Source organism: Pelodiscus sinensis, chromosome 3 (assembly GCF_049634645.1).
Source record: "Pelodiscus sinensis isolate JC-2024 chromosome 3, ASM4963464v1, whole genome shotgun sequence".
In the NCBI taxonomy this organism is placed as follows: domain Eukaryota; kingdom Metazoa; phylum Chordata; order Testudines; family Trionychidae; genus Pelodiscus; species Pelodiscus sinensis.
The window spans coordinates 140650900-140673617 of record NC_134713.1 but is presented as its reverse complement, the minus strand read 5'-3'; the positions used below and the strand labels follow the sequence as shown (position 1 = coordinate 140673617).

The window sequence follows — 22718 nt, the reverse complement described above, 5'->3', positions numbered from 1 at the left end:
TTTCTGGAAAATAAGCCCTTTTCCGGAAGATCCCGTATTCCTACTTGAAAGTAGGAAGGTGGGAAGGCCTACTTTCAAGTAGGAATACGGGATCTTCCGGAAAAGGGCTTATTTTCCAGAAAATCGCGTCTAGACTGGCGCTTTTCTCCGGCAAAACCCCGAGCCGGAAAAAAGCGGCAGCCATGTAAATGCAAATGCCGCAAGGGATATTTAAATCCCCCGCGGAATTTGCAATTCCGACTGGTCTCATTAGCATCCCTTTTCCGGAAAGGGGTGCCAATGTAGACACAGCCCTAGGTTTTCTCTCAGGGCCTAGGACTTCCAAGAGGTGCCTGGGCATTGCTTTACCATGCCAGCCTGCAGCACGGTCCCTGTTCCCAGATCGGTCTCCTAGCTCGTGTCCCTTTGCCTTCCCTATATTACAACAGCTCAGAGCTTGAGTTTGCAGTCCAATGGCCACCTCTAGCTACCACCCGTGTTGCCAGTGTGACAGCTCCTCATTGAACACTGTAGGCTGGAGTGCTTTCTGTGCTGCTCACGGCAGCACCGGTACCTCCGACCGGGGAGGAAGCTGAACTCTGGCTGATCTCTTGACATTTCCAAGCACAGGAGGACGGCTGCTATGAGAGCTTGTATCTTCTCTGCTGGTGGCCTGAGTAAAGAAAGGGGGTTGTGGTTTGTGTGGTTACAGGAGCAGAAAGGCCCTATACTAACTTGGGGGTGAAGGGGGCATCAGGTTTGTGTAGGTCACTTCCTGCCCTAGGCTGTTCCAACCCAGAAGTGGCTGCATTGGGCAGTGCCGGAGGGCTGCTGGTATGTAGAAAGAGAGGCTCCAGCTGCTCAAGGGGCCATTTGTTGGGGTGTTGCTATGTGAATAGCTCCGGCAAACACCTCCTTGTGGGTGGCTGGGTGAAGCATCTCGGGTGCTACCAGCAGAACCACCAGGCTCAGCCCTTGTGTCTTACAGCCGAGCTGGGGGCAGATGAAACACATCTGGCCTGAGTTCTAAGTCCCTTTGCCCCTGCTCCTGTGAGGGGCTGTGCAGACCTGCCCACTGACCTTCAGGGCAATGCCCCTGCTGATGGAGAAGGTGTAAGTGACACTGTCCTGCTGCTTGTTCCCCTTGACGTTGGGGCGCGGCTGCAGAGGAGGCAGCTGGCATGGTGGCAGCGGGCCCTGGGGCTGCTCCAACAGGGCCTGGCTTTGCTGCAGGAGCTGCTGGCCTCTCAGCACTGCAGAGCAGAGATGGTCATAAGAAAGGGTCTTCTGTCTCATCTTCCTCTCCACTCCCACCACAGGACAATTCCCTCGCCTCCCGGCCCCAATCACCTGGTTTGCAGCCTCAGCTAAAGAGCCCATGTGGTCTGTATTCACATAAGGCCTTCCCCAAAAGGAAGTTCAGGATGATTCAGTGGGGGCAGGGAGCTCTTCCCTACAAGCCTATACTGAGCCAATGCCCCAGCACGTGCCAGGGGTGCTGTCTCAGCTGTAAAGCCAAGGGCTGGCTGCTTGGCATGAGTGATCCTCTTGTACTTTTCCCCAAGGCAGGGTCTCCCCCTGCTGCTGTGGCCAAATCCACTCTGGTGATTCTATTCTGCCACTCCCTAGTTCCACTGCAGTTTCATTTGGATACGTGACACTTTGCTTCCCCATGTGTGGCCCACTCCAGCATTGGCAGCACTTAAGTCGCACTGATTCTTGTCTCTCCGTTGTCTGTACAGCTTTTTAGATGAAAAGGGCTCAGGAAAGAGTAATGGATCTGACACGGAGTCCTTGGAGGGACAGTTCTCCTTCCCACAGCTCAAGGAAGCAGCTTAAGTGCTGCCAAAGGACGTCTGCCGCTCAGCGTTTTGAAAGGGCAGCCTAGCGCCGCGAGTCCTTGGCCGGTCTGGAGGAGAAATCTCTCAGTGCAGCATCGTCCCTGCCGATGTGAACTGCTTTGGGTAGAGCAGGCACTTAGCTTGCACAAGACAGGGACTGGTGGTAAAATCCTGTCAGGGCAATCAAAGACAGTCCCTTGGGGAATTCATCCCTGAGTGCAGCACCACCATTTTGCAACTGCTAGGGGTGAAAGGCAATGACAAAATAGCTGCTGGGCAGTTGCAGGCCAGCTGGGAGCTCCAGGGTCCTCCTGATGCCCATAACCAGGAACTATGGTGCCTACAATAGCTTGGAGAGGGGGGACCCTGCTGCCTTCGGTGGCAGGGGTACCTGCACATCCTGTTAGGGGAGGCAGGGAAGCCCTGCTGCAGCTCCCAAGCTGTGAAGTCAGAGGGTTTTGGAAGTGGTGGATTCCATGACCAAATCGTAGCCTTAGGGTCGAGTCGCACAGAGTGGGAAGGCCTAGCAGGGAGCAGTGGGATGAAATAAAGCAAAAGGGCTGTTCACCTTGGTACCCTTCAAGCCAGGCTGAGTGGCTGGGCTCTGCCACTGTTTTCCCAAAAGGGAATGAGGAAGGCCTCCTCCCACAAGCCCCTCAACTGGCCGTGGGGTGTAGAGGAGCCAGGCCTGCACACTCTATTGCTTTAGCATGAGTATTATGCTTGCAACTGTAAGCATGTAAGTGTATGCACACTCCCCATCAGCCTCACTTGCTCGAAATGTGGGGTCTGGGCTGCCTAGCTCCTTCAGCGGGAGCCCTCCTGGAGCAGCTGCAAATCCATGCCCTGTCTGTTCCTCTAGCGAAGGGGTAGGCTCTGCAGTGTGCCAGGGCCTCAGGCTGATGAACGTACCCGGGACTCTCTGGGCACTCGCAAGCGACCGCTTCAGCCAGGCCTTCCGGAACCCAGCCCAGTACGGCAGCAGGGTGCTGGAGACTGAGTCCCTCAGCTCATCAAACAGGCCTGGAGGCGGGGCTGGAGCATCCTGCTGGAGGAACTGCTCTGCTGCCCGGACAGCTCTCCCCAGCGTCTCAGCATCCACCAGCACCTAGAGAGCAAGCACAGATGAGCTCAGAGGCCTGGGGCAAGTCTCCATGGCACCAATGGCAAAAAGCTTTTCCCCTCCCTTCTTCCCTCCTTCCCTCCCATAGTGGAGCAGGGATCTGCTAGATAGCACAGCTGCTTCCACACCACTTTGGCCTCTCACTCTGCAGGGGCTGGGCTGGGCTTTCTCCATCCCAATGCCACCAGGCGGCAGGTGCTGCTGAGCTGGGCATTTCCCAGAGAAAATAAGCCGAGGCTGGACCGAGGGGTGGGGGAGCTGAGTTGGGGTTGGAGCTCGGTTGGCCTGGGAATTCAAGCGGGGTTGATCCCTGCAATTGGGAACTTGCATTAAATGTGGCCCTCGAGCCCCCAGTCCGATGTCGGTGGGAGCTCATCACTCTTTTGCAGAACTCCTGTGTTAAACACCAGCACAGTGACTGCTTTGGACGCTGCTCCTCCTCTCTCTTGCCCTAGGCCTGTCTGACAGTCTCTCGCCCCATCCCTTCTCCCATCAGAACACGAGGCCTACCTGCAGCCGGGGCTCCAGCTGGGAGACTAGGAAGCAGCTGCGGATCACCTGCACCTTCTTCCTCAGGAGAGCCCTGTCTGGCACAGCATGGTGGGCGTTCTTGAACTTCTGCACCTCCAGCTGGAAATGCAGGCCATGCTCCAGCACATGGGGGCCGTGGACCTGCAGGTGCTTGAGGAAGTGCAGCATCTCCAGGGTGGGCCAGCCTTCGGCAGCAGCCCTGAGGAATTGGCCGAAGGAGCCCTTGTCTTCCCGGCTGGGCTGGGCTGTAGCTGCTGACCCCCCAACGGCTTTCCTGCTCCTTAGTCGCTTGAGGGCCACCTTGGAAGCCAGCAAATGCAGGAGTGGCTCCAGCTTGGGCCAGCGCTTGTCTTGGATCTTGAAGGGTTGCACTCCGTGCCTGCCCAGCCCATTGCTCACCTCGGCCCAGAAGCTCTCAAACGCCGGGGCCACGTGCGCAAGCAAGGCCGCTTGGATATCTCCCAGGCTTGAGTCGCTGACTCTTCCCCGGCCCACCTCTGCCCTCAGTCTCTTTCTCAGCTCCCTGGGGAGGCCACGGCTCAGTGCCTCAGCCCCTTGCTGGCCACAGAGGTCCAAGAGGTCCACGCAGCTCAGCCGCTTCCTGCCCTCTGGGGCTGCCTGGCAGCACTCCAGCTTCTGCATTAGCTCCAGCACCCTGTGGAGCCCCACATCCTGCATTTCCTGAGCCGCCTTTTTATAGGCTTTGAAAACCACCTTGTTGTTGAGCAGATCCAGGGGGCACTGTGGTGTCACTGACCCTTCCCTGCTTGCCACGCCAGCGCTGTCTGAGCCCTGGGGCTTGGCTGCTTTCTTCTGCTGCCTCCTCTGCTGCTTGCTGCCTTCCTGGGCATGAAAGCTGGTATTTCCCTGCCTCTTCCTGGCCCTGCAAGGATGCAGACATGTTCTCAGTACACTCCAGGTTCTCAATACAGCCGTAGCATATTAGACTATGACCTTGTTGCATCTCATAAGCTACATAGCATCAGACCTGCTCTACTTAGATGAGAGACCTTTGCTTCCACCTCCACACACAGGGAAACCAAGAAGTGGTGGTGGTGGCTTTGCGGGGGTATCAGCAGCGAGAGGCTGTGCTTTCCGTATGTCCTCGCATGGTGCTGGTGGAGATGGTTTTCAGAGCCTGACCTCTTACGGACATTGTCGATCCCAAGAGACAGAGGTGTTGTCCTAGCCATATTCTCAGGGCAGGGAATAGTGTCCTGCCTTCCTAACTTCCCTCTGCAGTGGGACGCTGTGTTCTTCAGGCCCTCGGCAGGGTTTGGGTGTGGTGGGGAAATAGCTGCCAGATTCTGCCCCAGACGCAGTTGCATGCCAATGGAAGATACAGTGATTCTCAGCATGAGAGTTCTGTGAAGTGGTTTGGCTCCTTTCACAAATGAGAGGTAAGATCTAAACGTACAATCATGATCAAAATAGCAGCCTGCATTCCCCGCTGGGCATCTGGGCTCTAGAGTGCAAATATACTCCCTGGAGTACACATGCTTAACTAGACACATGCCCTACATATACGGGGACCGTGGGTAGCAGGGACAAGACTAAAGAGGATGGAACTTTAACTGTGGAAATGTTTCATCAGCTCTGGGAATCCCAATATCCAACTGGACAGCTGAATTCCTTTTGCAGCGCTCACAAATCCAGGTTTGCCTGCCTGAATCCCAAGAAACCATGTCCTTTGTCTGCGCAGGGAAGTACCTGTCTCTCCTCTGCTTTCTTCTACTGTCTTTGCTACGGATGCCTGGCACTGCCAAGTAAGAGGTTGGGACACCAGACCAGCAAGAAAGAGGGTGGCACAGAGCAAATGAGGCAAGAGGACAGCTGTCTTGCTTAGGAGCAGTTTGAGATGTTTGGAACATGTACTGGCTGGTTTGGAAAGAATTCTCTCAAGCGGCCGCCCAAAGCTGGACGTGAATGCGGTACCCAGGCCACTCCTTCATTTAGCTACTCCACTCCCAGGTGGAGGGGCTGTCAGGAGTGGAGCAGTTCCCCGCTACGCCAGCCCTGGGCTCCCCCCAAAGAAGGGGCAGTAGAGAGAGGAGCAGGAGCAGCAGCCCATGTACATGAAGGGGTAGGGCACTGGCTTCAGGGTAGGGCATGGGGAAGCTCCTAGATTACGCCAGTCTGAGCTTCTCCCAGCAGGAAGTGTCCCAGAGGAGGGCGCAGGAGCACTCTCTGTAGAAGGGCTGGATCCAGGACTGCCGGCATTTTGTTTGAGGCTGCAAGGAGCCAAACTGCCTGGAGAGGAAGAAGAAGGCCCCTCACTGGGTGCAGTTAGGAAGCCATCTGAGCCGTATCCATGGACAAAGCAAGAACCAAATTTCCCTATAAACCACTTCTCTCCCCCTTGCCTGCCAGTGCTTTTCACCCAGGCCTGGAAACCAAAGACAAGGAGCCAGGGTCCTTGGGACTCACTCTAGGAAGGTGGCTATCTCATAGCGGAGGTAGCGGAGCCAGGCCTCAGAGAGAACAGCAAGCGCATGCTGAGCCACCGGTTCCAGGGCCAAAGGCTCCAGGGGTTGGTTGCTGGAGCTGAGCGTTGCCTGGAGATGCTGGATGTAATGTGGCATATCGGAGCTGAGTCCTGCCAAGAGAAGAAAAGCAGAGCATTGGCCTAAGGACTCCATCCTCAAAGGCAAGTGTGCTAGGGCACAGGCTTCCTGCTGAAAAGTAACGTGCAGCCACTGGACACTAACCACCCTTCAGTGCACTCTTTGTGCCGGTTCTCCAGTGTCCAAGGAAATCTCCCCTGAATGTTTTCTGGTGCCACACGCCCACTTACTTAGGTTTTCTAGCACCAATAATTTTGCTAATTAGTCCCTTACAATTCCCTTGGTGTAGGTCTGGGACTCAGCCCGGGATCCCCATGTACACCCAGGCACAGCTGAACCCAGCGCCAAGTGGATTTGTTGCGAAAGAACCAGTTATGTGGGGGCTCACCGACGTCGCATGGCGCACCATGCACCAAGTACACGTGGAGGATCTGCCAGGCTGAGCGATGGGGCTGGAGCCTATCTGCCTGCCACTGCCAAGTGGCCTGCTGCTCCTCCAAAGCTTGCCATAGCTGGTAGTTGTGGACCTTCTGAGCATCCTCAAACCTGGAGAGTAAGCAGGGAAGGAACACGCATCAGCCGGGGGGAGTGTGAATTGAGAGTGAATCACGTTTCCTCTGGAGTGGCCAGCAGGGATCAAGGCTGTATGGTGGCCCCTTTAGAAAACTACCATAGCCTGATATTCGCCTGTGAGATATCAAGGTGCTGTCACAGCTGGAGACAATGCAGCAGCAAAGTCCACATTCCCAGGAATTGCCCAGCTCACTCAAGTGGCAGAAAGCCACAGGGACAGGAGAGAGAGACTCACCTGGTCAGGTAGTAGAGAAAGCTCCCCCCTGCCCCACGATCACACCTTAGTGCTTGGAGGAGGTGGGAGGTCAATGGTGTGTCACAGAGGTTCCATGGGAGATCTGGCTGATGAGCTGACGCAATCCTCCCTCGCCAGCTTGCACCCGAGTGCGGAAGCTGCATGGGCTGGACGGCAAGAAGAGGGTTTCAGTGCTATATCCAGTCTGACCCTCACTGCCACAGCCAGAGAGAGATTTTCAATGAGGCAAGAGGAATTGTGCAAAGTAACCCGTCTATATTACTGCTTGTGATCCAGGCAGCTGGCTACTAACAGTGCGGAAGGACAACTCACGTTCTCAGGGAAGAGCACTTGGGCTGGAGCAAAACTGGTCTCTCTTCTATGGCCCTTCTCACCCACGCTCTTTCCATGCACTCCATTTACAAGCACTGCAGCTCCTCTCAGGAGCTGACTACACTGGTGCTGGGCATTTCCAGCTCAAGTAGGTATCCCCAGGCTAGCTCCATCTTCTAGCAACAGAAGGTAGCTGCTCTGGTACAACCAGCAGAAGGGACTAGCCACCCCAGCTATAATCCATCTGAGACTAGCCTCACATCCAGCCTGGCTAGTCTCTGCTGCCAGTCATGGCTCCACGGCTACACTGCTATTTTTAGTGCACCATAAGGAGTTTGACCAGTGCAGGTATGTCTATTCAGGCTGGAAATTAAACCTTCCACTCTAGTGTAGACAAACCTTCAGTCTCAGAGCCATGGGCTGTGAGTTGGGGCAGAGGGGACTTACGTGCCATTCTTTCCTCCATCACACAAACACTTATGGGCCACGGCCCTCGGGCTAGCGCCAGCGGCTTCCCCCAACTAGCCTAGTAATGAGGGGGCCCATGATTCTGCTGGTGTCACCTTTGCCTCCTATACCTTTGTGTGTGTGTGTCCCTGCCATCAGCTGTGAAATCTGCACCTGGGCAGATGTCTGTCCTGGGAGGCCATTACAGAGCCACCTGTATTTTGGCTGGCATAGTGTTGAGTCTGCATGCTGTTAACCCGCCCCAGTGCTGGATTGCACCACGTTGAGAAGGCACACGCAGGGAGACACGCACACTATCCAAACTCTACTCTGTGCAGGTGATACGTACGCTGAACCGGTCTGTGCTTCTATTCGTGTGGCTCGTGCATCCATAACCCACAACAGGAAGTGATGCAGACACCTTGAGTGAAGGCAGGAAGTCGGCATTCACGGGCGATCTTGGCTTGGTCCAGGAGCCTGGGGTGGGGCTAGCCCTACCATGGGTCAAAACAAGTAGATAACCACACCCTTCCAAGCATTTCAGTCTCCTCATTTTCAGAGGGGAGAAACTGAGCCAGAGGGAGAGGCAGGACTAACAAGGTCTGGCAGGAGTCAGTGGGAAAAGAACCCAGTTCTCCTGTAGGAACCTATGCTCCATCTCCATCTCTAACCACTGGATCTCACTCCCCTACTACTGGATCCCTCTGCAGCTGGGGAGGCCAGCAGAAGCTATGGAGTCTGGGAAGTACTCCAGCAAGCTGCTAAGTTCCCTCGTGGCTTGTCCAGTCCAAGGCTCTGCCTCCTGAGAGCTACCAAAGGAGGAGCTTTCCCTCCCTGATAGCGTATCATCTCCAGAGTGGTTCCCACTGCACGAACCTGAGGGGTCTGGTTCTCTGGTGGTGGAGGAGAAACCTGGGAACCCAGTAGGCGCGGAGGCGTCGCAGCGCATCGTACTGACTCCTTCTGAAGACAATAACAGTTGCCTCCATGCTGCCCCGAGTCTCGCCCGTTGGCTCCTTCCAGCAGAGAAAGGAGAACAGCACACGTCAGCCACGCCACCCTTCCCCATCACCTGACTCAGCTGCCACCACCATGTGGTGCTACGGGAGTCAGAATATCCCAGAGGGTCTCTGCTTGAGCATGTCTCAAGGTTGGTTTCCTCCACCAGGCTTGGTTCTGGGCTTTAATACCAGGATCCTCAGCCTAGTGCTTTTGTGACCCCAAGGAAGAGATCCTGAGCTCAACTCCACGGGGATCCCAGTGATGCCCTTGGGTGGGTTGTTGGTAGCAGGGATCAAACCTAGGGTCTCCTGAGCTTAAGCCATGCGCCTCTACTGCCTGCACCAAAAGCCATATCTTAGCCAAGGCTGGAGTAGGCCCATCCATCTCTAGCTGGCCTTGCCACTTCTATTGCACCACACGGAGCAGGCATGGCTCACTTACACCAAACTGGGGCAGAGCCATCAGAGGGAAAAGTCACCCAGCCCCCATGTGCCATTAACCCTTTGTGGGACTTGTGGCTAACAACATTTACCAGCCAGGAGAAAGCACAGGCTCGAGGGCTCAGGACCTTAGAGACTGCTGGTTTCATAATCTCTTCTCTGCAGCAGTGAGCACAACAAATCTTGCTGAGCTTGCCTTGAAGCTGACAGAGGCCCACTGCATAGCTGTGCAGGGGCTGTGATAGGGAGGGGTGCAGGAGCAGTGTCCCACACCACCCGACCACTGGTATCTATCAGTTTGGTACAGTCAGGGCCATGCTGGCAACTTCCGTGCAGGGTGTACCTCAGGCTGTCAGTCAAGGGCAAGGGCAGGGCTGGGACAGGAGGAGGGATCTTGTGTCTGGCTCAAGGCAGCACTGTTCCTCTCTGACTCCTTCTGTCCCTCCCAAGCCCTGCCCAGCTGGCTACCCTCATACACTGTTTTGTGGCTGGCCCCCACTGGCCTGGGTGATCTGTCATGGCCTCGCGCTAATCGTGCCCATTGGCCCTGGGATGCCCTGGGGAAAATGATGCAGCAGGCGGAGCCAGGATGAAGGGCTGGGATCGGCACCTAGACTATCGGCTGCATGAAGGCCAGAGTGAAGCCCCACAGTGGCAGTGTTCCCTGGAGGCTGGGTGCGCAGGAGCCATTTCAGCACTGCCCAGCTGAGTAGCAGAGCGCCCACAGCTAGGTCTGTGTTTCTGCTGGGGGTGCACATTGATACCCACCTCAATGCACATCATTTATTCCACACGTGGATGGAAAACGTTAGAGGAAGCATTGCTGGGCAGTCGCCCTTGGAAGCAGACAGTGGCAGGACCCAGTGTCCCTGGAAGGCAGGGGCAGAACAGAAGCACTAGCAGCTGGCGGTTTAATGAGCCCAGGCCGTTTCCTGGTGGCGGAGGAGGCGGCACCCACACACACTGAGCACTTCCCACAGCTCTGCTCTCTCACTTCCTAGCTGCTGAGGTGTGAGATTCACAGACCTGCTGAGAGCAAATGTTGCTCTCAGGTCTGCTAAGGCTACAAGGGGCAGGTGAGAGGACCTGCACGCACACCCCAGCGGCTTCGCTCACCTGGGAGGCCAGAGACAGGCTCAACTTGTATTTGTCCTGAAGGTTCCTGCAAAGAAAAGAGCGATGGCTCCAATAAAGGCTGAGGCAGCTCAGGCCCTGGGCTTCACACAACCAAGGCCTCAACACTCGAGCAGCCAGGACCTGCAGAGTACTTGCTAAGCATATTGATCGCAACTTGCAGCTGAGAATTGGACAAGCCAGCTAGCTCCAAGCACCTCCGCCCAGAGGGGATCAAACCCTGGGCAGCGTCCTAGTCTCCTGTTGCCCTGTCTTACTGAGTGCATGCTCAGTAGCTGTAGGTCTGCAAACATGCAGAGCCCTCTGCCAGGCAGAGCAGACCCCTTTTGGCTGCTCTTCCCTCACACCTCCCTGAACCCCAGAGGCCCCACTGGCTCCTGTAAGTGGGCCTGGATACTCTGCCTAGGGCTGCCCTCTGCTGGGCCTCAGGAGGATGCTGTCATTGCAGTCCCCAGTATGAGTTTGTATGGCCGAGATTCTTAGGGCCCTCCCCTGCTCCTTGCAGGGACACAGGTGGGAGATCTGGGGGTTCACCACGGGGCATCTGGAGCCGGGATTCTCCAGTCGCTCTATACCACAGTCTGAGTGACACCCCTGGCTGCTAGAAACACAGCACACTCTTCCTGCACTGGAGGGGGAGCAGATCCAGAACTGTGGGCAGCGAGGGTGCGAGCCACCAGCTGATCTGGGCCAGGCAGCAGAGTTAAGCCCCCTTGCGTGCAAACAAGGGGATGGGTACAGGAGCAGACAGAGCCACTGCTTCTCACCCCCTCCCCGGTGCGTGACTGAGGGGGCTCGCTGGGATGGCCAAGCCTACCGGCAGAGGCTGGCACAGAGGAGCTGGGCCTCCCGCTGGGCAGCACCAGCTTGCAAGCACTGTGTGTGCTCCAGGACAGTCTCACAGTCCATCCAGAAGTGAAAGAGGTGGATCCCCAGCGTGCCATGGAGAAACTCCTTGAAGTCATCCATGCCAGCCCTCTGCAACACAAACAGGTGGGGGGCACGAAGGGAGGTTGGGTTCTCTGTGGGTGGGGAAAGCAAAACTCCAGGACTGGCGCTCAGCCCCGGAACCGAGCAGGGAGGGGACCCACTTCCCCCTGCGATGGAGTCTGACCCCACCTGGGATTGCTCTACCAGTCTAACTTAGAAGGGGCATCCAGGGCTCCTTTCCAGACCACAGTGCTCAGCCTAGGTGCCATTGCAGCTGAGACCCTCCCATCTCCCACAGAGTGGCCCCCAGCCCCTCAGCTGCAACCCTGCCCAGGATCCTAGCGACCCGATGGCTAGTCTGCCAGGCATTCACTCCCCACTGGGATAAGCGAGCAGACTCATTGGCTGCTGTGGTGGGTCCCAGCTCAGTTCTCCCAGACGTGCCTGCCCAGCGGGGGCTGTAAGGTTTCAGCGCTGGACCCAGCACTCCATTGTCTCCAGCTGGCTGCATTACCCTGGGGCCCTATGCCTGCTCCTACAACCGCAGAACAAGGACACCAGTGCTGCAGGACCATCAAGAGGAGAGAGGTTTGGGAGACAGAAGTGTGTGTGGGGGGGGGGGCCTCCCGGGTTGGCACTTGGCACAGCAGAAGGGGAGGGAGTCTGGCAGCTGGCCAAGCTAATTTCTTCATCCTATTAACATGCACTTCAGCCCCATCCTTCTAGCAAGTCCAACAAACTCACCGTCCCCAGTACTTCCTCCTTCCGCTGCTGCAGAGCAGAGCTGCCAAAGCCAGGGAGCAGCCAGGATTCCTCCTCCCCTCCTCCTCCTCCCTCAGAGGCGCTAGATTCATCTAGGTCAAACTGCTGCATCTTCTTGGTGCTAGAGACCAGCTCCCCTCGGCACCTGCCGGGAGAGAAGGGAGAGGGGCTGCTCTGGCACTGGGCAGGCAATGTGTCCGAGTGCAGAGCCTGGGCAACTCACAGGGATACCTGTGTGCAGGGCTCCAGTGGAGTTACCCTGCACATCCCCCCAGCATCCACCCTACCTCCTCCTCCCACTCATTCATTGCACCCTTTGAGCCCCCGCCCTGCCAGAGAGGGCAATGCTCTTTGGGTGCTAGCTGGGGGGTGAGTGGGTCAGCGCACCCAGTGGGAACAATGATAGCAGAGAGGACACAAAAGGCACAAGGGGTCAACAATAGAGTGATAGGCACATTCCAGCCACAACACGCAACACCCCTGCACAGTCACAGGCGCCTTACACCCCCCTCTGGCACCTCCAAGGCAGCCCACACCTCAACATGCACAACTCCCCCACAGGCAGAGCACAGTGCCTCCCCCAGGCAACTCCCTGGCTCTTGTAACTGAGCTAAGAGAAAGGCAGCTCAAGCTTAGTCTCAAACTGGGCCAGGGAAGTGCAGGGAAGAAAGCCACCCACCCTCTGGGCCCCGTGTTGGGGCTGCCCTCTCCCCCCACAGCCTGCAGATTGGGGGGATCCCCAAGAGCAAAACAATGTAACACCAGACAGCAAGTGTGAAATGTCAGGATGGGGGTGGGGAACAGGTGCCTGTGTAAAACAAAGCCCTGAATAATGGGACTGTCCCTCTAAAATGAGGGCATCCGGTCACCTTACCCAGCTCTCCCAAGGCAGAGTGTGACAGAGGGCTCCCAAATGACAGCCGCCAGTAACACTATGACAGGCCAGAGCCTGGGCGGCAGGATCAGACCCAGAGCATGCTGCAGCCCTGTCCTGCAACCAGCATTAGGTTGCTACAGGGCATCATGCTGAGGGAGAGACAGGGAGAGAGTCCCCTCCCGCCTAAGCCAGTCCTCCCATCCCCCCCACTCCCCGCTGAGCTCCCTCCCTCAGGGTTTCGCAAGAGCACACAGGATGCGGCATGGAGCCTCTCTCAACTCCCCCTCACCCCATCAGACATAAATCACTCAGCAGGCAGAGCCGGCTGCCCCCACAGCACCAGGCTACAGGCCGCCTCTGCGCGCTCCTCCTGGTGCCTCTCTGGCTGCTGAAGCGCGGATGACACAGCGCCCCATCAGGGCGTTAACGACCCAAGAGCACCCAGGCACAAGGCAGCAGCGGCTAGGAAGGCAGCCTGTGTAATGTTAAAGCTTAACACTGGGAACCAGGGGGCCAGGCCAGGCCCTGCCCAAGACACGCTCTGCCACCTTGGGAGGATTATAACCTTCCTCGTCCTCCGTTTCCCCATCTGTACTTTGAGGCGCTGGGAGGAAAGGTGCCAGACAAGTACAAGATATTGTCGTGTGCCCCCCAGAGGAGCGCTCACCTCACCTCAGCCTCAGGAAGGGGCAGTCGGGGCTGGGCCAGCCCACCACTTACTCTCCCTTCAGCCCATTCCCAAGCCTGGTCCGACTGTGCAGTTGACAGGGCTGCTAATTCAGCATGGTTGCTGCACATTCTCTGCTCCTCCTCCCCAGTGCAGAGAGGGGAGTTAACCCTTCATAGCCTTGCCTGCCCAGGAGGTACTCCGTGTGCCCTGCGGCGGGTGAAGAGCTAGCAGCGCCTCTGGTCAGGCCAGCAAGGGATCTCTCAGGCCCAACAGCATCAATCCGGTCATCCACACTTCCTTCTGTAACCATGACACCAGAGGCTTGTCACAAATGAGTCCATGCATCTAGCTCTCTCAGCAGCCCTGAGGTGGCTGGGCCAAAGTGCCTCCATGGCGAGCTACTGTCCAATGCCCACAGTGGCCCGATGCAGCAGTTGGGGCTGAACCTGTCTGGGATCCCAGCTCCCACTCAGGAAACTAAGAGCTGTGGAATCCCCTCTGGGCCTGAGGGAGCAAGGGAACTCAGCTGTTATTTGCTCTGGAAAACTGCCTGGGTCACCAGCTTCCAACCCCTTTACTTGCCACAGAAATGCTGCCATTTCTAGGATGGAGCAGCCACTTAACATAGCGGTTTAGGACCAAAAGTGCCCCCAAGATGGTCCCCAAATGAAACTGCAAGGGGCACATAGGGAGCTAGAACTTAACTGACCCTATTGCAATGTGATCCAGACACCAAAGCTAATACCCAGACACCCACTAAAAATTGCCTGAGTTCATTGCTGACTACATCTTATCTGAAAGCCTGGCCCCTCCTAGCAGCACACTGGGGTCAGCGCTGCCTGGCAGAGAAGAGCACTCTGACTGAAGCACCTGCATTTCCCTTGAGTGTCTCCCATGCAAGCACTGAGGAGCTCAGAGCCCAGGAGGGAGGAGATGGCAGCAGACTTGTCCTCTAACAGGCAATGTGTAAATGTGTCTGAGAGCAAAGAGCAGGTGTCTTTCCACCTGTGATTGGGTGGAGCACTGGATATGGGCCACTCTCAGTGGGAGTAACAGACAAACCAGAAGCCCAGCACTCAAAGAGGCTTCCAGCCAAAATCAATAGGGCAGGGTGCATCTGGCAGAACCTCCGTCCACCCATCTCCAAGTCGTGGTAGTCTCACTGTTGGTCACTCCTGTGCCAGAGTCGGGCAGGAGGCTTCGAAGCTGCTGCCTGCTTAGCCCTTCTGCAAAGGGAGATTGCCCCAAACTGAGGGCACCTGGGAACTCCACGGAGCTCCGCCAGGGTGACTGGTCAGGGATGCTGGAGGAGCAGCCTGCAAGAGGACAGAAGGGTCAGCGGAGAAATGCCCAAAGACAAGCCGCTATTTGTGATGGAAGTTTCCAAGCTAGTGCAGGGAGGGATCTGGGAGCAATGGACAAGCACAATGGGTTGGTCAGACAGTGAGCAGCCTGGATTCCTAACCCTGCAGGAGCCCAGATACCATAGTGGCTCCTTTGACAGGCACCAGTGCTCTCAGAAATCCTGCCTGACATAGTGAGACCTTCGGCTTCCCAGCAGCCCTTCCTTGTGGGACAACCCAAGGGAGCAATAACAGAACAGGGCAGCTGAACGATGCTGTCAGAGGAGAGGATGAACCGACGGGGCAGCCCGTGCTGCAGAGGAGGAGGCTCTCGCATGGAGAGTGGCCAGGCTGCGCTGAGGAACAGAGAGGAGGTGGGTGGCGTGTGACCAGAGGGTGTGTGGGAGGAAGAGAGAAAGGCAGATAAGTTCTGTGAGATCAGCTGCCCTGAAGCGGTGAACAAGGAGGGTAACTGTGCAGGGCACAGAGCTGGTGGGGGCAGGGCATGCTTACCCTTCTGTCCCATGTAGGAGGCCTTGCTTGCCGTTCTGTGGGGCAGGCCTGCCCTAGGCTAGTCTCCTGAGCAATGTTAAAAAGGACCCTAGATAGGATTGTGGGGTTTAATCACGGTCCCTTGACTCTGAGTCTCAGTGGTGCCCTGGGTGTCGGCCAGCCTGGGGAGAGCAGCAGGTAGGTGGAGCCATTCCTGGCCAGTGAAGGCAGGGACCAGGCTGGGTGGCTTTTCAGGTATGTCTGCACTGTGATACAAACCCACGGCACTGAGTCTCAGAGCCCAGCTCAGCTGACACTGGCTCACAGAGCTAATAATAGCAGTGTGGGTATTTGGGTGTAGGAAGGAGTCTGGGCTCTAAGACCCCCCCCCAATCATGGGGACTCAGAAACCAAGATCCAGCCTGAGTCCAGATGTTTGCACTGCAATGGTGCAGTCCTGCTGCCTGAGCCCACTGACCCGGGCAGCCAGCTGTGGGTCTTTGACTGCAGAGTAGACATACCCTTTTGGGCTTTTCTTTACTCCCTTGCTCGTGTAGGGAGGAAGGTCACTGTAGGGGGCCCCTCTCCTTGGCTTGCGGACAGGAAGATGATCCTGGAGTGGCTGTGGGGACTCACCTAGGCGAGCTGGGGTGCTGTGGGTCCGACTAGGAGGCCTCCACAGCCTGAGGCTGGGGAGCCCCAAGGGCAGCCCTGCTGTTGATGGGTGACTGGGAATGCTGGAGACTGCGGTGCTGTCCGACTGACGACTGTACCCACGAATCTCATGCCGGCTCACTGGACAGCCTTCATCCAGTGGACGAATCAGCAACTTTGCCAACTTGAACTCCAGATAAAGGGCCGTCCTAGCACAAAACAGACAGTGACACTGCCATCAAGGACAGCCAATAAGCAGGGACTGAGTGATGGTCCCATGCCACATGTAGGACACACAACCACCAAACTCACCACTGTAAAGGAACAAAACAAGTCCAGAGATTCTGCTGGGGCAGGGAGCCCAAGGCTGGGATAGCAGTTGGCTGCAGGTCAGGGGGAAGGCTCTCATCAGGACATCACCATCTGCCCTGCACCAGCTCAGCCAATGTCAATTCATTAAGTAAACATTTCGTAGCAGATTCCCTTTTGAGATCATACCTCCCCATGCAGGGCCAGCTGCACCCTCACTGAGGAGTGCTGTAGTTCCCATTTCATTCTCTGATTTCCCCCCCCGTATGTGTCACTCCTGTTACTTCTCCCTGCCCCACACGCAGCACTGCCACCCCAGCCCCACACTGTTCCACAATCTCCCCAAGTCCACATCATCCTCCCTTGCTGCTCTGGCATGTTCCAAGCCAGCTGCCTGCCACTCACCCAGTGACACGAGATTTCCAAGCAGCAGCAGGGGGGAACTCGCTCCCTTTGTTCCCAAAGCAGGAGCCCCCGCCCATAGCTACAGGAATGTCTCTGTTAGGACTGAGCACTATGGGGCCCCATGACACACAGGAGAGTAGTTCTGATCGCACCCGGCAGAGGGCAGCAGCGGGAACACCCATCCACACTCACCTCTGAAAAGGGGGCAAGCGCTCACTCCTCAGCCAGCCCAGGATCCTCTCTTGCTCTGCATCCGTGGCTCCGTAGCCAGGCCAGCTTGGCTGCACTCCCCGCTGGCAGGGAGACTCCCGCAGGAAGCCATCCAGCTCCTGCAGCTGCCCCCTGAGCCGGCTGTAGCTCAGTCGCAGAGGAAAGGTCTAGACCAATGGCAAAGCCTCCCATCAGCCTGGAGACAGACACAGTGGCACAGCGCTGGGGACTAACAGGCCACAGAGATCCCCATCGCCAGGGGTCCGCTGTTTGCGTTTCATTGGGCTACACTGGATGAACCAAACTGGGGGCAGGGGCGGCAGGCTTAGTGCTGCGAAGCAGAGACGCCTACTCCCACTTCCCCCAGCCCTGCTGCCCCCGCTATCCCAGCCCTGGGCTCCCCACACACAGCTCTGCCAGTGCCCCTCCCCCTGCCCTGCAGCCCCCTGCTATCCCAGCCCTGGGCTCCCCACACACAGCTCTGCCAGTGCCCCTCCCCCTGCCCTGCAGCCCCCTGCTATCCCAGCCCTGGGCTCCCCACACACAGCTCTGCCAGTGCCCCTACTAGGCTTGGCCCCCCCTAGGCTCCAGTGTGGGAGGGGAATGTGGGAAGTGTCTTTTTCCTTCTCCGTCAGGAACTTCTCACTTGTGCGCGGCCCCCGACTGAATTTTCTGTGGGTCAGTGGCCCCCATCCCAAAAAAAGTTCCCCACCCCTGGTCTAAGAAAAGAAGCTGCCACAGAACTGAGTCTTGGGGCCAGCTCAGTAGTAACTGTAATAGGCTCTGTGTGATGTTAGAGCTTTAGCCCAGTTTCCAGGCGGTTGCACGTGCTCATCAGAACCTTCCATGAAGATGAGCACTGATCGGGCGCCGAGGAAGAGTTTCTGCCAGCGACAGGGAGGCTCCCAGGTTAGGGCTCACTCCAAGCCACGGCCTGTCCTCCCACCCACTGGCAATCCTCTGAAGGTGCCATACTAGTGCCCCTTACCTGGTCCCCCTCAGGCCCCTGCCCCCCTACCACACCCAGTCGCTAGGAGTGACCGAGAAGGGTTCCTTCGGATTAAAGCTGCCCAGGCACTTCTCTGGCTAGTGGCCAGGCTCTTGACTCTCAGCACTGGTGTCAAGCAGGAAGTGGCCCCTGATAACAGCTGCAGTCACACAGGGACATGGGAGGGGGAAATCCTCCCCTGATGTGGGTGAAGCCAGACCCCCGGCAGTAAAAGTAGGTGGCGGGAGGAGCTGGACTCACAGGCAGAGCCAGGAAGGCATTGAAATAGTCCAGGAAAAGGTCATCATAGGTCAGCAGCTCCTCCAGCACCTCAGGATCTGAAATGAGAGAGACCAGCAGGGAGCCCAGGCAGCAGCTGGAGAGCCCAGCGCTGCCCAGGGCTGCAGCATCAAAGGGAGCCCGCCTCAGCTGCCCAGCTCAGGTCTCCGCTGGGAGCTCCCTGGCAGGCTCCAGGGCAGGTGGATGCATGAAGATCAGATGCTGATGCTTGAGGCTCGGTCAGCAGAGCAACATGAGGAACCCAAGAACCTGCTCTGGATTCCCATCTCCCCACTCCTCTGGACTGGCCCCTGGGTTCAGATCCCACTCAGTGGGGAGAGAGAAACTGGAGCTACCCCTGCTGCAACGGACTCTGGTGGCCTCTGGCTGAGCTGTTTTATGCAGTGAAGTGCCCAAGCAGTTCATACTGAAATACATATTTGGAGGCATGCGAGAGTCACAAGCCTCAGGCCAGAACTCCCAGTGGTACTGGACTTACTCCCCATCCCCTGCTCAGTGGTCCTCCTAATCCAGTCAAGTCCCCCATGAGTGTGGGTGGGACAGAAGACGTGTGGGATGGGATATTTTGCAAAGACGGATCAGAGCAGCTCCCGTGTGTGTCACAGAACTCAGTGATCACTGTACCCCACACTCTGATTAAACAATCGGGCTGCATCTAGACTGGCATGATTTTCCGCAAATGCTTTTAGTGGAAAAGTTTTCAGTTAAAAGCATTTTCGGAACAGAGCATCTAGATTGGCACAGACGCTTTTCCACAAAAGCACTTTTTGCGGAAAAGCGTCCGTGGCCAATCTAGACACGCTTTTGCGCAAAAAAGCCCCGATCGCCATTTTCGCGATCGGGGCTTTTTTGCACAAAACAAATCTGAGCTGTCTACACTGGCCCTTTTGTGCAAAAGCTTTGCGCAAAAGGGACTTTTGCCTGAACGGAAGCAGAATAGTATTTCCACAAGAAGCACTGATTTCTTACAGTAGGAAGTCAGTGCTTTTGCAGAAATTCAAGCGGCCAGAGTAGACAGCTGGCAAGTTTTTCCGGAAAAGCGGCTGACACAGCCTAGACACAGCCTCGGTGTCTCTGGGGGGTGTTGGTGAGGGAGCCTCAGTTTAGACACATTCCTTCGACTTGTGCATTTTTATGATGGAAGAGTAGTTAGAGCTTAGGAAAGTGAGAGACTAACAGCAACAGCCAGTGCCAAGCAGAGCCAACCTTCTTCATGCAGCTCTGCTTATGTCCCTCACTCCTGATCCACAGTTCCCTGCTATCCCTGGGCTCCCCACACACAGCTCTGCCTGTGCCCCTCCCCCTGCCCTGTAGCCCCCTGCTATCCCAGCCCTGGGCTCCCCACACACAGCTCTGCCAGTGCCCCTCCCCCTGCCCTGCAGCCCCCTGCTATCCCAGCCCTGGGCTCCCCACACACAGCTCTACCAGTGCCCTTCCCCCTGCCCTGCAGCCCCCCCACTATCCCAGCCCTGGGCTCCCCACACACAGCTCTGCCAGTGCCCCTCAGCTGCAAAACCCTCAGATACTCTAGTCCTGAATATCAGTCACCTCAAGGCATGTGCTGGTTTTGCATTGGGCACTACCAGAAAGAGAGAGCCACCAACGTCAATTCCACTTATCCTCTGGTAAAATTCAAACCCAGCACTCCCATGTCCCCTAGGAGTTCCCTCCCCCCAGTTTTCTTATGCCACCCATCCCCTCCAGCCCAGTCACATGAGTTCCTTTGACTCTCTCCTTGTATCAATATTAAGATTCAGGCTCCTCCAGACAAACCCAGGCCATTCTTGGCTGGACGTGTCCCAGCAACACTGTGTAATCGCCTCCGGGCACCAGGGAGGCAAGTGCTGGCAGCTCACAGTAGGAGGCCGGTTCTGCTGAGGGGAAGTGACAAAGGCTGCGCCTCCTTCCTTTCCCCCGCCCCCGGCCATGCTCTGCTCCCTGCCTGCACACTCTATTCTGGGCAGGGAAAGAGGCCAAACTGTGTATCTGTGAGTGGGGCAGGGCTGCCAGCCTGGCTGACCCCACTGGCGTGAGGCACCGCAAAGCGTTGGATTGTAGCACCAGCCCCCCACCCACAGCAGAAGGAAAGAGTTTCCTTGTACCCTGTCACTTCTAGGAAGATCCACCGCCCTGCACTTGCCCCCCTAGCCTCTGGTGTATCAGGATGACAGGTGCTCCCGAAGTGCCAGCTTCCAGGCAGAATCTGGCCAAAGTCAGGTAGAAACTGCTCCCTGTGGAACAGCATCACACAGCTCAATATCCTGGGAGAGGTTACTCTTTCTGCTGAAGCATCCCACAATGCCCACTACTGGAGATGGATAATGGACTGGACGGGTCACGCTCTGAACAGCTTTGGGGAGGGGAGCTGGTGTGAAGTAACTGAAGAGGGGGCTGTGCCCTAGAGCTGCCGCCGTCTGACAGCTGTTTGGAGCCCCCCAGTGCAATGAGTTTGATGGGTCTCAGTGCATTTCCACAATGGCCAAATGTCTGCATCACCAATCTTACCCCCTTAACAGGCCCCCTCCGTAGTCTAAGCAGAGAAAATTCACTCAAAAAAAAAAATCATTCCTCACCCAGCTGCTTCTCCTGTGATCAAACCACCCCAAGGAAACTCTGCCCTTACTCACCTGCCCCAGGAGACCTTGCTTGGTTTGCTTCCTCTGCACTCATGGTGAGCCAACTGCTGTGGGGGGACTCCGCGTCCCTGTCCTCGCCTGGCTATGTGTTGACACACTGCTCTGTTTGCCTGGGATGTACTTACCGTTGGTGGCAACTGAGTCACTGGGTGGGGCAAGGCTGGTCACTTATTCTGATCTGTGTACCCTGCTCTCTGGGCTTGGCAGCACTTCAGTCACAGGTGCAATGAGCTGGATGGTTCTCAGCTCTTTGTGCCCGGCTGGAGGCCCCTCCCTCTAGCTTGGATCCAAGTAATCTCAGTCCTAGAATTTCAAGATGATAAACTACCACCTGCCCAGATATTTTGCTGTCCTCACTGGAAGGCACTGGTGAGCCCTGGGTCTCTCCCACATCGGCCTAAGCTGCACTGCCCCTGCTGATTCCAGCAACAGAAACCATAGATTTAACCTGCACAAAGCACCTGGAACCCACAGGGTTCCAAAGCACCATACAATCATTGCACTGCCACAGCTGAGTGCCTTCAGGAGTGCACGCAGCTTTGCCCCCCGCCAGCATGGGGGGAGGGATCGTGGGGAAAACCTCTCTTCAACAAGCTCCTATGCAAGGGGTACAAATCACACCCTGGCCAACAAGGGGTTAACAGGAGCCTGGGAGCTCGGTCATCCTGCCCTGCTACCCCTGGGCTGTGTCTAGACTGGCAAGTTTTTCCGCAAAATCATCTGATTTTGCGGAAAAACTTGCCAGCTGTCTACACTAGCCGCTTGAATTTCCGCAAGAGCACTGACGTCCTACTGTCTGAAATCAGTGCTTCTTGCGGAAATACTATGCTGCTCCCGTTCGGGCAAAAGTCCTTTTGCGCAAAGCTTTTGCGCAAAAGGGCCAGTGTAGACAGCTCAGATTTGTTTTGTGCAAAAAAGCCCCAATCGCGAAAATGGCGATCGGGGCTTTTTTGTGGAAAAGCACGTCTAGATTGGCACAGACGCTTTTCTGCAAAAAGTGCTTTTGCGCAAAAGCGTCCGTGCCAATCGCTTTTCTGCAAATGCTTTTAACTGAAAACTTTTCCGTTAAAAGCATTTCCGGAAAATCATGCCAGTCTAGACATAGCCCTGGAGTGAGTGTTAGGAGTGGAGGGAAGGGCAGTGTTAAGAGGTAAGCCCAGCTCAGACAAGATGCAGGTTAGGAGGAAGAGCAGATCTCACCAACTGTAGGGTCAGAAGGGACCATCATGATCTCCTGCACTTCTGTAAGGGTATGTCTACACTGCATTCCTCCTTCGAGAGAGGAATGCAAATACAGACAAACAAAATTGCAAAGGAAGCGTAGATTTGAATTTCCCGTGCTTCGTTTGCATAATCGCAGCCGGCCACTTTTCTGAAATACTGTATTTCGAGAAAAAAAACGCGGTTCACATGAGGTTATTTCGAAAAGAAACCCTTCCTTCAAAATAACCCTTACTCCTTAAAAAATGAAGTTTAAGGGTTATTTCGAAGGAAGGGTTTCTTTTCAAAATAACCCAATTTTTTTCTCGAAATATGCTATTTCGCAAGCAGCTGGCCACGATTATGCAAATGAAGTGCGGGAAATTCAAATCCGCGCTTCATTTGCCATTTCGTTTGTCTGCATTTGCATTCCTCTCTCAAAGGAGAAGGAATGCAATGTAGACATACCCTAATAGACCCCTAACCACTGGATGAGTTCCTGAAGGCCTCAAATCATGGTTTAAAGACTTCAACTTACAGAGGATACACCATTTACACTAATTTAAACCTGCAAATGATGCTGGAGAGGAAGGGGGAAAAAACCAGGGTTTCTGACAATCTGACCCCGTGGAAAATCCCTTCTCAATCCCAAATATGGCCATCAGTTAGACCTTGAGCATGTGGGCAAGACTCACCAGGCAGATACCTGGGAAAGCATTCTCTTTAGTAACACAGAGCCC

General features: G+C 56.0%; 1 protein-coding gene across 2 annotated transcripts; it reads right to left on the bottom strand.

The window, feature by feature from the left end:
• Positions 1-224: 224 nt before the first annotated feature.
• On the bottom strand, positions 225-21625 carry LOC102457038 (uncharacterized). Of its 2 annotated transcripts, XM_075925055.1 has the most exons (17): positions 20770-21625; positions 18104-18180; positions 16837-17021; positions 15913-16139; positions 13624-13741; positions 11877-12039; positions 11020-11180; positions 10185-10230; positions 8503-8642; positions 7976-8120; positions 6847-7013; positions 6427-6584; positions 5902-6070; positions 3454-4357; positions 2733-2928; positions 1060-1232; positions 225-652 (listed from the first exon to the last, which is right to left on the bottom strand). In XM_075925055.1, the coding sequence occupies exons 1-17, from the start codon at positions 20810-20812 to the stop codon at positions 536-538; spliced, it is 3189 nt and encodes a 1062-aa protein (XP_075781170.1). In that variant the 5' UTR covers positions 20813-21625; the 3' UTR covers positions 225-535. The 2 variants fall into 2 exon arrangements, with proteins under 2 accessions (XP_075781170.1, XP_075781171.1); XM_075925056.1 differs by lacking the exons at positions 16837-17021; positions 18104-18180; positions 20770-21625 and having other exon boundaries at positions 13624-14757; positions 15913-16050.
• Between the last annotated feature and the right edge of the window lie 1093 nt (positions 21626-22718).